Genomic DNA, 16,030 nt, shown 5'->3' on the forward strand with positions numbered 1-16,030 from the left:
AATATACTTATAATGTTATATATTATGTTCACTCATAATTTAGAATAGTAAAAGGCATTTAATTCAAAGACAGTTAGAAGATTTTTTTTAATTAACTTAAAAAGGAAGTTCTAAATAAAAATAAATTGAACGAAAGTTTCAAATTGATTTCTCTAAATGTGGCATCCTTCATTATGTATTAGTAATGTTTATTTAAATATTTAGGTAAGCAATAATCTATTTCAATAAGGATTTTTTTTTTCTTTCAGAAACCTATTCAATTTTAGGAAATATTCTAAAATGTACAAAAACCAGGAGAATTTTTACTAAACCAGTAGACCAGGTGAAACTGGCTGAATCCAGTAGTCTACTGGAAAATCCAGTAGATTTGGCAGCTATATGTTTTTTTGTTTTATGCATACTCACTTAATGTTTCATGGCAGTCATTTACAACTTTAAAATAAACTATATTTTTGTTCAAATATATATGATGATTTTTTTTATTTGAAAGGATATAGAAAGGAAGATGAATTTAATTACCATGATCTGCGAACATCTGGATCGTCAACCTCCATCATAAGATGAATGGCACATTTGACACATTCATGTGCCACGGGTTTAAAAGTTTCAGCCCCAACTGATCTAGCAATAATAGCCAGAGTATCTAAACAAGAAAATAAATAAATAATGAGCATTAGAAACACAAACACTTTCAAAACAGTCAAACCCTGCTATTGTGAATCGTCTGCAGATCCAGTAATATAAACAATGGATCACTAAATCCAAATATTTTTTAGGAATTATTGAAATTTTTTGTTTAAAAAAGTAATGTGGTTTGAAAATGAATTTGTTAAAAAATTATTTACGAATTAAATAGATAGCAATTCAAACTTTAAAGAAAAAAACTTGTTTGCTAAAAATTAGTTTTAATTTTAACAACATACAAACTAAAAAAGTTTTAATTTTCTTTTCTACAATTCAGAATTTTCTGTGTAAAATATATACAGTAGGGAACCGATTATCCGGAACGATCGGGACCATCGCTATTCCGGATAACTGATTTTTCCGGTTTTCTGAATCGCTACAAAAAGCCGTTTTTTTTATTGTTAATCCCAACTAAAAAAAAATAATTTTGGAAATAATCTTAAAAAGAAGAAAAAACGATGAAGTAATACACTAATGATTATTTCCAAACTGATGGTAAGGTAAAAATCTTTCAAAAAAAAAAAAAAAAAAAAAAAAAAAAATCCTAAAATCTTATGAGGAAAAAAAATAATTTTTTTTTAAAAAAAAAAATGGCGGAAAAATTTTCCGGTTTTTTGGTTTTCTGAATTCCGGATAACGGGTTTTGTACTTTATATATATATATGTATATGTGTGCATACAAAAATTTCATTTCATTCCAGATAATTAAAGAAATTCACAACTAAAAGTTTTATTACTCAACCATAGGATCGTAATCTTGACTATTAAATCTTAATAAATGGCACCTCAGATACCTTCTTGATATGCTCTATTAGTGGTGAACACATTGTAAATTTGAGAGGATTTGAATTGCTTTTCCAAGTTACCAAGTCAACATGATTTTTGAAATCTGAATTTTTTAATAACATTAATTCACAAAGGAAAATTAAAATTTGAAGAATAATTGTTGGAAAAAAACAAACAGAAAACCTTAGAATAGCAGAAGAATAATTATGTTTTAAAACAATTATTGCTCTTTCCATTAAGTAAAAAGACAGAAAATTATACCTATAGCTTGTATTTGAAGGGGTCTTGTTTCTTCAGTATGTTTGTCAGCAATGAACCTCTGAAGATGTTCCATCACAGGTTGAAAATATGGCACAAACTCAGTCTTGGCAGAAGATGCTTCAAAAACAAATAAAAATTTTAATTATTCTTTATCTGTTTTAACTATAACTATTTAATTTAATAAAATATATATATATGGAAAATGATTTTTATGCATTTTACTCTTTGGGTAAATTAAAGCAGCAATTGACAGGTTATAGATAAATCCAAAAAATTCCAATTTTGTTCCAATATTCATAAAAATTTAATTCTTTCTTTAATTTTGACACAAGGTAACAAAACAAATTTTACTAACCTCGTCAAAGAAATAGGGGAAAAAAGTTACTTGGATACCTTAGGGTTATAGAACTCGCAACAATCTAAAAAAAGGCAGACTGGCTGATAGGCGCCTCTGAGATTTCTAGTCAAATTCTGTCGCAGTTTCTAAATTATAGATCAGCAGTTCCCGAATGGTATGCGGCCTGACCCTAGGGTTTTGTGATAAGTTCACAGGAGTAGGGGATCTGAGAGTTAGGAATTTTTTTTAACTAGCATAACCGCCTACCTTAGGAATCAAAAATTAGGAACACTACATGCGACAAAATTATACGCACCCATTACAAGAGTAAAATAAAAATTTAACTATTAAATAATAACATTAATAGATATATTTAAATACCTTATGTAAATTAGTAAAAAAAATTATAAACACTATCTTTTGTTGGAAATTTATAATATTAATATTTGATAATTAGAAATACCGGTATAATAGTTAAAAAAAACAACCACTACCTATTAATATATAATTATTCTTTTCCAAATTATAAAACACATGTAAATATTAAACTACATCATAAACAAATATTTCTAATGAAAATGTTTCAATACTACAATACATTTTTTTTAAAAATAATAATACTAGTTGTTTAAGATTCAATTGTGAAATGATCTATTAGTTTAGTGAAATGATCAGCAACAGCTATTGGAATAGTATTTTTCAATAAAAAGCTACTACAAATTACTTCTGCACAATAATCACAGGAAGCGCGATTGCGACGACCAGAACAAAGTATTGGTTTAAAAGCAAAAATACTGCAATTCTACGAAAATTCGGATTTTTTAAATAAAATATCAGAATTTCAGATTCGATTTAAAAATTAGGAACAAATCCGAAAAATTCTGGACAGTTGGCAGCCATGAACTAGTTATTTTAGAATCATGTACATTAAATAAAGTTTATAAATATTCACAACTTATTTAATATTTCTGTTATTTTTATGAAATTATTTAATAGAAATGCTAGCGATGAAAGAAATTTCAAAACAAGTTTTTTTGTAACAGTAATATAATGAATGAATTATTAAAAGAATATGCATTTGTAAAAAATTCCATTAATTATTTGCATCAAATAAAAATAACCAAATTCAACAATAAAGAAGTACGTTATCTGCTAACTATTCTCTTCCATTAATTATTTGCATCAAATAAAAATAACCAAATTCAACAATAAAGAAGTACGTTTTCTGCTAAGTATTCTCAACCTTTATTTTCTTTCTTAATTTTTATTTAACAGAAACCATTCAATAATGGATACTTCAAATCATTCATTTTCACTTTATACATGCACTAAAATCAAATTAAGAACTAAACTAGATGCTGCTCTAGACCTGTGAATTCAAATGTCTGACATAAAACCCAATTATATAACAGATATTGATAAGATGAAAATATATCATTCATCATTTATTCCCTAAATATTTTCAAAAAAATTAATAAAATTTAGATCATTACATATTTTCACAATGATTAATCTTTTGTTATTAATTGCTGATGAAATTTATTGATGTCTCGGGGTTCCACCAAAAGAAAGTCGATTATTTAGGGTTCCACAGCCAAAGAGATTTAAGAACAGCTGATCTAGATTGCTTAACTTTCGAAACTGCAGGCCCTTCCAACAGGGTTGGGTTTTTGACGTCAAAAAGTGGTTTTTGACATGACAAGGGTATAATACTGGTTTAAACCGTCAAAAATGTCAAAAACTGAAGTTTGCCAAGAAAATATATAAACTTCAAAACTACCAACAGTTGCCATGCATTATATTGAAATTTAATTATACTATAGGTAATCAGCAGGTTTTAAAATATTTTTTAATTAAAATTAAAGTAAAATAACAGATTTAAAATCTCAGAAATTTATATTCAAATGCATGTGCAGAAAAATTTTGCACAAAAATTGTTTAAATATTTATATTTAAAAAAAGTTTTTTTTTCTTTTTGATACTTAAGAAAATTAAAAGTTTATTACTATGCATTTTTGACATATAAGGAACATATAACTAATATTTATAAGGAACTTACAAGTTATGTTGTATAAATAGAAACTTGATATAAGATACAAGTGTATAAAAAATTTTTTTTAATGTTATATCGAATATCTTTATTATCCAGTATGTTAATTTGAATTTAAAAGTGGTTATATTTATGAATAATGATAAATATAATTCATATTGTTTATTATATTTATTTGTAATTATTACACTTATCATTTTAAAACAATTTTTATCTCTTTATTTTTTTTTCTCCACTTGTATTAAGAATACAAATAATGCATATCTTGAAAGCAAGAAGTAATTATTCAACAGCTGAATATTTAGATATTCAACAAAACTATATCGTATTCAGCAAAATGAAATTCACAAGTATTTGGATAAACTAAATTTTCAGCATAGTAAATGAATAGGCTGAATATACTGTAAATCGACACTAACTACTCTGTGTATTTAACAGAAAGCACTTAAATTTGTATTGTCTTATGTTAAAAAGATTATTAAGAAGATTTAAAAGAATATTAAAAAGATTTTTCTTTAAAAGAAGATGTCTAATGTACAAAACTGCTAATGTTTATCTTTAAAAATGTCTAATTTTTAGTATAATCTATACTATACACTAAATTTGGTTATAAATAAATTTCTTAATAATATCACTGCAGATTTTCAATAACACATGAAAATGAATACATAATATTACAAAAGATGTGAGTTTTCAAAAGTACAAGATTTTGGTTACTATTTAAAATATAAGTGTTTCCTCAAAATTTTAAATTTATTTTTTCTAGAACATATTTAGAAACACTATCCTTTAAAAAATATATAAATTTTATGCATTAATTAAAATTCACATATGAATATAGGTTTTTGACATTTTTGACAGTGAGGTTTTTGACGTGACGGTTTAAACCATGGTTTAAACTGTCAAAAACTGTCACATGTCAAAAACCTGCCAACCCTGCCTTCCAACAAAAGATTTTCACATTTCAGGGATCATTTTTTTACTATAAGTGGTTATCTAATTAAAAATACAAACAGGTTTCCACTCAATTTGCAGAAAAAAAATCCGACTTTTCCAGGTATACCAGGTAAATTTCAATGAAAATTGATACCATGTAAGATATATTTAACTAATCTCAATAACTGATTACTGTTGCTGACAATTTTAAGACAAGTTGTTTTCCAGGTATGATATAGGAATATTCCAGGTTTTTGTAAAAAAAAAATGCAACTTTCTCTGATTTTTGGAGTTTAAATAAAATTCCCTGACAATTCCAGGTTTTCCCTGACCCGTAGGAACCCTGTACAAATTATCTACCTAATTATTCATTAATTTATTTACAAATTTTTAGCTATTAAATGTAAATAAACAAAATAAAGAATTTCGAAGCAAAAGTAGATTAATATCTGAGCTATTAAAGTTTTTATTAGGAATAATCCATCAGCCACATCAAAGAAATGCAACACCGTAATATGATCCTCAAAACTATTCTAGTTTCTCATTCTATTTATTTATTTCATCAATAAAAAATGAGTTTTTTATAAATATAACTCAAGTATAGTTACGGTTTTGGCTGAGCAATTTTGCTGGCACAATACTTTTTTCCGTGGAGATTTACGCATCCATATGTGCCATAACTTAATTTTTGTGTCCCCTCCACGATGTTTAGTGTATTTGACGCACTATAATGCATGGGCGGAATCAATGCATCTAACGATGATTATGGATATGTAACATTATATAAAGTAGGACATGGATTTTTGACACAAAGAGACAGCAAAAATTATGTGTATCGAATTAGGCAGGCTAGGTGGAAAGTGTTATGCTATACATAAAAATATAATACCAACTAACAACTAATAGAAAAATATAAACACAACCATAACAACTTACCTACAGAGCCAATAGATTCTACTGCCAGTTCTTTGACAGTGACAGAATTTTCTGTGTTGATGGTAAGGAAAGTAGTTAAGCAGTGCATTAAGTTAGGTAAGTAAGGCTTTATATCTTCTGAAATAGTATAAAAAAATAAATAAATACATTATTAATAAATACATAAGACATAAATAAATACATAGATAAATACATAATACATAAATAAATACATAGATAAATACATAATACATAAATACGTTAGTAAGTTTTCTTTTAAATGCATTGTTTGTTTTTATAATGTTTTTGTGGCAAATTTCCTTTTTAGTAAATTTTATAAATTTAAGTAACAGTTATTAAATAAGAAATTTAAAAAAAAAAAAAAAAAACTATTTTTACTTTTTGAAATAATTAACATACATTAATTATAACTCATCAGAGCACATATAGTGAGCTGTTGTTTTAAATAAAATAGATTTCTACATTCAGCATACAAAAATGCAAATATGCCCATATTTTAGGAGTTCAGGAGATATCAAATATTCATTAATACTTATTAATGTTAGCATTAACATTTTTTAAGTTTCTTCATTCCTTTTATATCCTTCTCCCTTTATATATAGAATGACTGTATGAAATGAAATGATCTTCCAGTTTAAGCATTGTAGCCTGGATCTACAAATAAACAGTTCAGTAACACTATCAGTTTTCAGAAACGCAAAGATAATAGGTTCAAGTCATCAGTGCAGAAATTAGCAGAAAAGTAAATTTAAAAAATAACATTTCCTTGGAGGACAGAAAAATTAATAAATCTTCAGTTCCAATCGATTGAAGTCCGAGAGATTTTCAACTTTATTTGAAGGCAGGAGATACACCAAAAATCTAAAGTCAACCAAAAACTGTTGGATTGTAGGTGTGTTTATATTTCATTGAGCTGTAACACTGTATTTAAAACGTTGTAAGAATGTGAAGACAGAAGTTTTGAATTATTTAAATCACACATATCTAATTGTCTCTTCCCAAGATGCTAAAGCATAAAAAGAGAATGGAACAGAAACTTGAATCACTAAAGCTTATAAGTGATATGCACAAGCAAAATACATAAAAACATGAAACAAAAGAATCACACTAAAGAATTATGTTATGTAATTTACATAGATACACCATACATACCTAAATTTTCACAAAACCTCTCAACAGCATAAAAAGTCCTCACTAAACTAGGTGGCTTTTTATGACCTTGTTGTAACAGAACACATGTTTGTTGCAGGAATTCGAATAAAACTGGCAATATTTGAGGGGCAAATTTACTTATATCAGGCTGAAAATGGAAATAAAATTTTTTTGACATCTAGAAAATAAATATTTTACAAATGCATCACAATATTTTATACCAGTAAGAGCAAATTAATTTAAGTGGGCATAGCCACAGAAAAAAATCAACCCAATAAAAGTAGGTTTTTCCCAACCCTACTGAATGAAATGGAAGAAGCTTGTTATCAAGAAGAAACAAGTTACTGGAAGAAATAAATAAATTTTTAAGCAGTTTATAATTATAATCTAGCAAAAATAGTAGCATCAATTTCCAAGCCATTTCATGTAATTTTTAATAAAGTAAAAACTGAAAATTAACAATTAAAAATTTTGAAGAAAATAAATTTCAATGTTTTTTTTTTTTTTTTTTTTTTTTAAAAAAATAACTGTAGTTCTTCAAAGTCTTACTTAAAGGAATATAGCAAAACTTAATTTCATAATTATATAAAGAGCTATTTAAACAATATAATAAAATAGTTTTATTAGTATAATCAAATAGTACTTAAATAATATAATCAAATGTTTTAATAGTTTATAGAATAATTTTATCAATACTTCACAACTCATTCCAATTTCAACTCAATACATGGAAAAATTTTATATGACTATTGCATTAAAAAAATTTTTTATTAATTAGTTAATATTTCCTCATACAAATATATAATTGAAATTCGTAGCCTAGTTCAAGATTTTCTTAATTTTAAAGTAAGGTTTCAATAATCTTTAAATAAAAACACAATGAATATGTCGCTTTAAATTTTTGAACAAGAAAAATTTACGTGGATGATCCCTCAAGTCACAATTAAAAAATTCTAGTACATTATTGCATTGTTGATTAGGATCTACCATTTTTAAAACCACAAGAAAGAGATGAATCAATAATAATTGTTAAACTACAAAATTCCATCTCCTCAGCTATGCTCAATATATCATTCTAGAAAATTCATTGATGTAATACTTCTTAAATAAATGAGTTTCTTTTCTAGAAAAAGTCAAATAACCCATTCATAAGACCGTGTACACACTCTAACTCAATTGGAAATTTAGAATTAATAAAATCTTAGGGAAAAAGTTAGACATTTCTACGTTATATGACAAAGTAAGAAATTTATTCATGTAATTCACATGTGATTTAGTCAAGACTGTACTCATGAGAAGGGGTTTGGGACTGATGAGGACTCTGCCAAAAATTGTTTACAAAACATATTGTTTGTTTAAAAAGTTTTTTAAAAAAAGGAAAATTCATAGAATTTCTTTATATCCATATAAAAACTACAATTTTGTTTAAATAAAATATAAAAATATAGCTCTTTGTTAGGCAGAAGGAGCCCATAATAAATTTTGCTCTGGATCCCAAAAGAACCTTTGTTCAGCCATGGCAGTGGTTATTTTTTACACTTCTCTGTTGTACGGAACCTTTCAAAGGGCTGGGACAAAATTGGGTAGTACCCAGTGTTACCTTGAGGACAGAGGTTACCGAAACATAACAGAACGGTGTTATCATTGGACTAAATCTTTATTGTTTGTTAAGGTATGAATATTTAGTCAATGTATAAATTACACCAGAAATAATTTTCGTAACTGCAATGACCAATAAATAAGACATGCTTAAAAACAAAAGAACAGAGTGTTGATATGGTAAACCAAATTTATTTTCACAAACGCCATGAATTAATCAACAAGCCAATATGGTAGCTCTTTTTTCCTGACTAGTGAAATCAATAGTTTGACTAGAAAAAAATAGATCTAATTTCGACACAAGCAAGATACCCAGTCAAGATACCAGTTAATTCCATGCTCCCCTATGTAATCCCTAAATTGAAACTATCAAATTTTGCAGTTTCTATTAGCATTATTAAAATGAATATATGGGATTAAGAATTCAAATCCTTCGATTCTTCAAATCTACTTTTAAAAATCTGCATTTGTTTTTCTTAGAAAAGGGGATTTTTAGAAAACACAAAACTCTAAATATAGGATAAATAAGACAAAAAACTAAAAATATGAAAAGAATTATTTTTTTTTTTAATCTGGAAAAATACAAAACCTGGAATGAGTGGTACAACTGACTCTTAAATAATATACATATATATTTAAAAATTATGTATAAAACAAAAATCAATGCCGTGAAAATATATATACAGTCAACCCTGCTTAAAGGAATACCATTAGTTCCAGCTAACTCTATTCGATTAAGCAAGTTATTCAATTAAAAGGCGAGTGTATTAAGCGCTAAGGCTAACAATATGCGATAACAAAATATTACATTAACACCATGGCTGACCGGACTGTATGGTGGTCACATTCTGGGTTCGAATCCTGGACAACACATGGACGTTTTTTCATTCTCTTTTCTGTACTATTTACCCTTCTTACTGTGGGAGCAATGTTGGCCCATCTAATATGGTGCCCCTGAAAGAGTGGTCAACAAATCTGCTCTTCTGATGCCCAAATAAGGAATGTCAATATCCAGGAGGGAATTGGGGAAAAAAAATTATCATAAAAACAATATTATCTCCTTAAACGCTACATTATGCACTAATGGAAAAATAAAATTATGAATACTAAACTAACATCAGTGGGTTGGAGCATTCTGATGTTGATCAACAGAGCGTAAAAAATCCAAAACAAATATTTAAGTTGATATATATTTAAAACTGGCAATTTCAAATTCATATTTTTTACTACTGGGAATTATATAATGCAATGACAGAGAGTAAGAAAGAGTTCAAGTGTGTGAAATAAAATGAAAGTTTCAAGACTATACCTAACCTGTAAATATTCAGCATACTGTCCAATAGCATAAAGAGCACTATTGCAAACACACGAGTCTGGATCTTTTACTCCTTGCTCAATTATTGGTAGAAAACTTGGCAGATACCTAAATTATTGCATTTAAATTTTAAAACAAAAGTTTGATATTTACAAAAAATTTTCCTTAATAAGATAGAAAGCAAATGAATAAGTTCCAATATCTGAATAATTTTCTTTCAAAAATTATATTATGAAAAATAGGAAAACTGCAAAACATTGCAACATAAAAGCAATTACTATTGAAACCACTTTAAAAACTGTGGAAATCATGTAAAGCTATACGCTTCCGGTTGCTAAAAGAAAATAAATAAATACAAGTTTAGATGACTTAGTTTGAAATTCTCATTTTTTATACTGAATTAAAAGGGTTCGGTCTCTTACTTTAATCATTTAATTTTTAACAAGGATATGACTATTTAACTTTTCAATTTAATTTTACAAAAAATCAGTAAGTTTTTAGGCATTTATCATAATAAATAGCATTAAGTCAAGATGGGTTCGAAATTAACTAATTAACAGTGCTTTACCACAAAAGTAATCAAATTGTTAATTTTGTAAAAGGTTTTCAGTCCATTTTTGAATAAATAATTTTCCTTCAAAGATTTTTTTTTTTTCAATTTTAACTCTCTACGGGGATTTTAAGCTGTAATAAAAAGCAAAACTAAACACCTGCTCTAAACACATTAATAGTTAAGTTTCAATTTAAAATTATTTTAATTTTCATATATGAACCCCTGGCCCAAGACATACAACACTAGTTGCTGCAGAACTCCATTCAACAGTCTAAATTGACACAATGACAGCAGGTCTATGCTATGTAAAAAGACTTTTCTTTTTTTAACCCTCTTTACCCTATGATTTAGCAGAACTTTTTGAAAGATCACAAACGCAATGAAAACTGTTGATAATATGCTGAATTGAGTCTAGCAGGAACTGTATGCAGTGTGACCAAGGGATCACACATAGAACACTTGTAATAGCTGTAAATAAACTTAGATCAAGGAAGAAATTAGATTAGTTTCTATACTTAGATAAAAGAAAAACTTAACTTTAGAACTTAACAAGCATATGTAAAAACTGTTTTAAATAATGAAGAATATAAAATAATTTAGATTAATCCTTATTCAATCTATTCAAATTTAAAAAAAAAAAATTACTTTGCTGAATGCTCAATTGAATATTTGGCGAAACATTAGGAAAATAAAATATTTGTTAAATGATCTGAATAGACCAAATAATGGTTACATCCTTAATGAGAAATATTTAAGAGACACAAGCAAAAATTGTAAAATCAAAAATTGTTTTTAAAAAAAAGCAATACTTTTCTCTAATGTATTCTGAACAACCTTCAGCAATAACAGATAGTGCAAGGAAAGCTGCTTTCCTGTGATGAGGGTTCGGGTGTCCAAAGGCAGGTTTTACGTATTGCATCTATTTCAATTTAGAAAGAAGAAAAAATTATTAATACTTTGACATTTTAAATATTAAGGGCATAAATAAATTACACGAAAATCAACATATAGTACAGTAAACTCTTTTTAATTGAAAACGAACCAGAAAATGTTTAATTAGCCAAAGACTATAATTATTTTTTTAAATATAGTTTAGTTTAAAGATAACTATGAATGTGCTTAAAATTAATATATTTACAAAAAAAAAATTTTAAAGTCTTTTTAAGCCTAATTAATGATAGATTTCATGTTAAGAATGCCTTTGTTAGAGGTCTTAAAACATTCTTCTTTGTCTTTACTTAACTGAAAAGCAGGCAATATGCCATACTTTTCAGCTAAACTACTTCTTATCCTCAAAAAACTACTTTTTTATGAATTATACACCTTTTCTAAAACACTATCCTATTATACAGTGTGCTAAATAAGAAATAGACCACACAGAATAACTTTTGATCTAATAATAGTTTGAAGTGGTGACCTCAAACATGCTAATTAATTAGAGTGGACGATGTTTTAAGTTTTGAAATCATACACAAAAATGAATTGTCTGAGTGTACATAACATTTTTAAAGAGATTCGAATTACTAACTCTCAAAATATGGCGGGGGGGGGGGGGGGGGGGTTAATAGAAACCTAGGAAATATGTTCCCTATAGTTCAGTCAGAAGAGTGGTTTAAAGTTTGGACATTTTAATGTTAATTTATTTTTTTGAGTATTTCCACATATTTTGAGAACTTATAAAGCAAATTGAAAAAATTTTGCACATAATTTTAAAACTAGTTTATCTAAAGATAATTCCATGCAAAATATAACTTTTAGTAAATATTTATTACTTTATTTAATAATAGTCAAAATAATTTTGAATCATAATGTACAAAATTTTTTTCAGATAAACAAATTTTAGAATTGTGTACAAAATTTTTTAAATTCGCTTAACTAGTTTTCAAGATACGGTGATATTTACAACAAAAAAATTTTAACATTAAAGGGTCTGGTCCAATATCTGGATCACTCTCTAGACCAAAACTATTAAGAACATATTTCCCAAATTACGACTACCCCTTCACTTTGAGGGTCAGAAATCCAAATCCATTGAAAATAAAGGTACATTTATTCAGAGTAAGTACATTATTGTGACTGATTTTATAACTTAAAATATAATCTCCACTAATTAATTAGCATAGTTGAGGTCATGCCATCAAACCATTAAGATTGTTTCCTAGAACGGAAAGATCTTATCATTCTATCAGAAGTTACTTAGGGTGTCCATTTCCATTTTTTACTTTACCTCGACATTTCGATATACAGTGATAACAAATGAATTAAAATTAATATAATGAAGACTGAAACATCGGATCTAATAGATCCAACTGTATTTATACTACAATATATTTTATCAGCAGAAAAAAAATTATAAACAAATTAAATTTTTTAACTACCATGCTTAATTTAAAGGAAAAATAGTTTATGAAAAAGCCTTGAACTTTAACTTATATATGAGTATTAGTTAAAACAAATTTAAAAATAAAGAATTATTAAATGCTTTAAATTCTAACAAACAATAGCTAATTAAAACTAATATTTCTCAGTTATACATTTTATAAGATATTACATCAAACACTAAATGATATTTATAACTATTCAACATATAACACAACTATAATATTTATAAACAAGAATATGTACTTACTATCAAAGGCATTAACTTAGTTGGAGGCAAATGTAAAGCCATTATATCAAGAGCCTAAAATAATTATGCAGAATTAATAAATAAATTCAAAATAAAAAGTAATAAATTGTAATAAAGAAATCGGTAGATAATCCAAAATCAGCTGAGAGCTTAAAGTTTTTCTTAGTGTTAAACGATTTTCATTTACATTCAATGGTTAAAAAGACAGCAACAGCTGTTGTTATGACAACAAATTAATCATCAAATCAGATCTTGTTATGATAAATACTAACATTATGAAATTCTTGATGAAGTAATGAAGACTATCCTAATCCCTGAACTTATTTACATAGAAGCATAACAATAACAAATGCTCCAAAATGAATAATTCAATTTAACGAAGGAAAAAATTAACGTAACTCAGTTCTGAATACCTATTCACAAAGTGGCCCAGGTTTGATTATAAGACATATTTAAAGTCTAAATTTGCAAAAATAATGATAAGAATAAATCAGTAAATAGAAGTCACATAATAAAGGAAACTTTTCATTTATTGTGCGAAGATTTATTTTGGTACTTCGGAAAACAAGGAATTTTACAGCCCTATTTTTAGAAAGGACTTAAACAAGAAATAGAGATAGAAAATATAAGTTATTTATTAAAAATATAATCATTAGGATAACTTTTTTTCTTACACGAGATAGTTGGTTGAATAAGAATGGATGAAGAGTTTTAAATAAATTGTTGGTTTAATGACAAAAAACCTATATAAACTCAGTCATTTTGAGCATAACTAGATTTTATTGAGGGATGTTTTAAAAACTCCTTTAACTTTTATTTTATTGAAGTTGTCAAAAAATAAACAATTTGTAATATTTTTAAATACCTTAAATTTTTTTTAAAAATGCCTCCACAATTCAATATGTTTAAAAATAATATGGAGATAAGCAATCAAGAGAAAAAATATGAGAGGTTCTTCATAAGTTTTACCACAATACACAAGTAGTTAAAACCTTGGAACTATAAACAGAATATGTTAGCAATGATATTGGATTTAAAATTATTCAAAAAGAAAAAAAAAAATGTTTAGTGAACATTTTTAAGACAGTATATTTTTGTAACAAAAATGGCAAGAAATGAAGGAAATGGAATTTTAAAAGTTTATAACAATATTTCAAAATAAACATAAATGTAAATAGTGATGTTTTTCACAGCTAATATTTGGTTAAGAGTTTTTGATGGGACAAGTCACTGTAAGATAAAATATCTCAATAGTTTTAAATGTCAAAATTAATCAATTCAGGTAATAGAAAATCAGTTTTAATATTTAATATAATTTCGACAATAAGTCAAGAACCCAAGTCTTAACATTCTAGCAAATGTCAATGAAACTTAATTAAGGAAATAAAACCTTTACAAAAAATAAATAAATAAAATAACAATAACATGTATTAAAAATTTCAACAAAAAAAAATTGTGATTGCTTCATTACTATCACTGGCTACCCATTGGTCAAATGCTTATTTTTTTTTTTCTAATTTGACTCCGATAAACACCAAAACATTTCAAATCATGGGTTGCAAAAACTGTCTCAATTGTTGTTAGTCGTCGGATTGGTTTTCAAACCCTGGCTACATACGTGTTTCAAAACGTCACAAAATACTTTTCTATCTTCAGTATTCATATTTATATTAAAATCACTTTCAAGACAGTAATTATAAGTTAATAATAAAAATACTTTAAATTAATATTATGTAAATACATTTAGAATGACTGCTGGGGAAAATAAAAAGAAAATAGGAATCCTAAAAAAATTATCGAACAGCAGCAGTCGCCATAGCAACGCATGCACACTGTTTACTATTACTCTTGAACACAGCTGAAAAGTGTGATGATGTCCGAATAAAGTGTGTATGCCATCAAACCCAAAACAAGACCCATTTTGACAATGGGTAAAAAAAGGCTATATACAAACCTGACCAGCAGCAGAAGGAAGCGAAATTTCCAATTCTTCATAATCAACATCATCAGTGTCACCAGGACATGGTTGACACATTAATGGAAAAAGAACTTCAAGCATTGGTTGAGCTAATCTTTGTTTGATAATAGACTGGAAAGAAAAGGAGCTATAATTAGGAAAAACTTTGTTTTATTTTGTTCTCAATTCTTTAAAATTTTAATTAAAGTTAAGTGAACTACCTTCTTCTTCAGCTTGATTAAATACGATATTATGTGCACAGCTTTTATTCTTAAATCGGCATCAAATTTGTCAGTTGATGCAATCTGCAAAACAAAGTCAATTATTTTCAAACAAAATTCAAGAAATGTAAACTATCAAAGCTACTTAATGAAACAAATAAGGTTTTAATTTTATACAACAATTCAGAAACTACTAAGGATATCAATAATATTCTTTCATAGTTGAATAAAATATTTTAGTTGAATTTAACTATTAATTTGCATTGAACAATATCAAAATAAATCTTTGGCCAAAATAAAGACCTCAATTCTCCAGTTTTCTTTGAAAATATTGATACAAAAGATATTACAAACAGATTTCATAACTTAGAACATCAATTACAAAATTTTATTTTATTGCTATTCGTATTGAATTTGTGATTTATATTTTAGAGGTGGGTTATAGCATTATGGTCAATAATTAATCCTTGTAAAAAGAAAAATTATAGGTAAAAAAGCATATAATTTCAATAGGTTATGCATTTTCTCAAGTTCAATCAGTGAAATCTCTTCCTTATCGAAAAGATAATTTCTTCCATTGAACTCGAGAAAATGCATAACAAAAAACACACCTG

At 26.7% G+C, this 16,030-nt stretch overlaps 1 protein-coding gene across 1 annotated transcript in view; it reads right to left on the reverse strand.

Annotated features, from left to right (window-relative positions):
* LOC107440346 (importin-4) overlaps positions 1–16,030 on the reverse strand; it is a 47,128-nt gene that overhangs the window by 16,116 nt on the left and 14,982 nt on the right. Inside the window, exons 9-17 of the mRNA XM_016053252.2 lie at positions 15,417–15,500; positions 15,193–15,327; positions 13,239–13,292; positions 11,419–11,528; positions 10,056–10,164; positions 7,143–7,290; positions 5,991–6,107; positions 1,732–1,848; positions 520–643 (exon numbers count right to left, since the gene is read on the reverse strand). Coding sequence (XP_015908738.2) covers positions 520–643; positions 1,732–1,848; positions 5,991–6,107; positions 7,143–7,290; positions 10,056–10,164; positions 11,419–11,528; positions 13,239–13,292; positions 15,193–15,327; positions 15,417–15,500 — 998 coding nt within the window. The remainder of the gene's footprint in view (positions 1–519; positions 644–1,731; positions 1,849–5,990; positions 6,108–7,142; positions 7,291–10,055; positions 10,165–11,418; positions 11,529–13,238; positions 13,293–15,192; positions 15,328–15,416; positions 15,501–16,030) is intronic.

Source organism: Parasteatoda tepidariorum, chromosome 4, assembly GCF_982258835.1.
Source record: "Parasteatoda tepidariorum strain Cologne lab strain chromosome 4, Ptep-v5.0, whole genome shotgun sequence".
Classification (NCBI taxonomy): domain Eukaryota; kingdom Metazoa; phylum Arthropoda; class Arachnida; order Araneae; family Theridiidae; genus Parasteatoda; species Parasteatoda tepidariorum.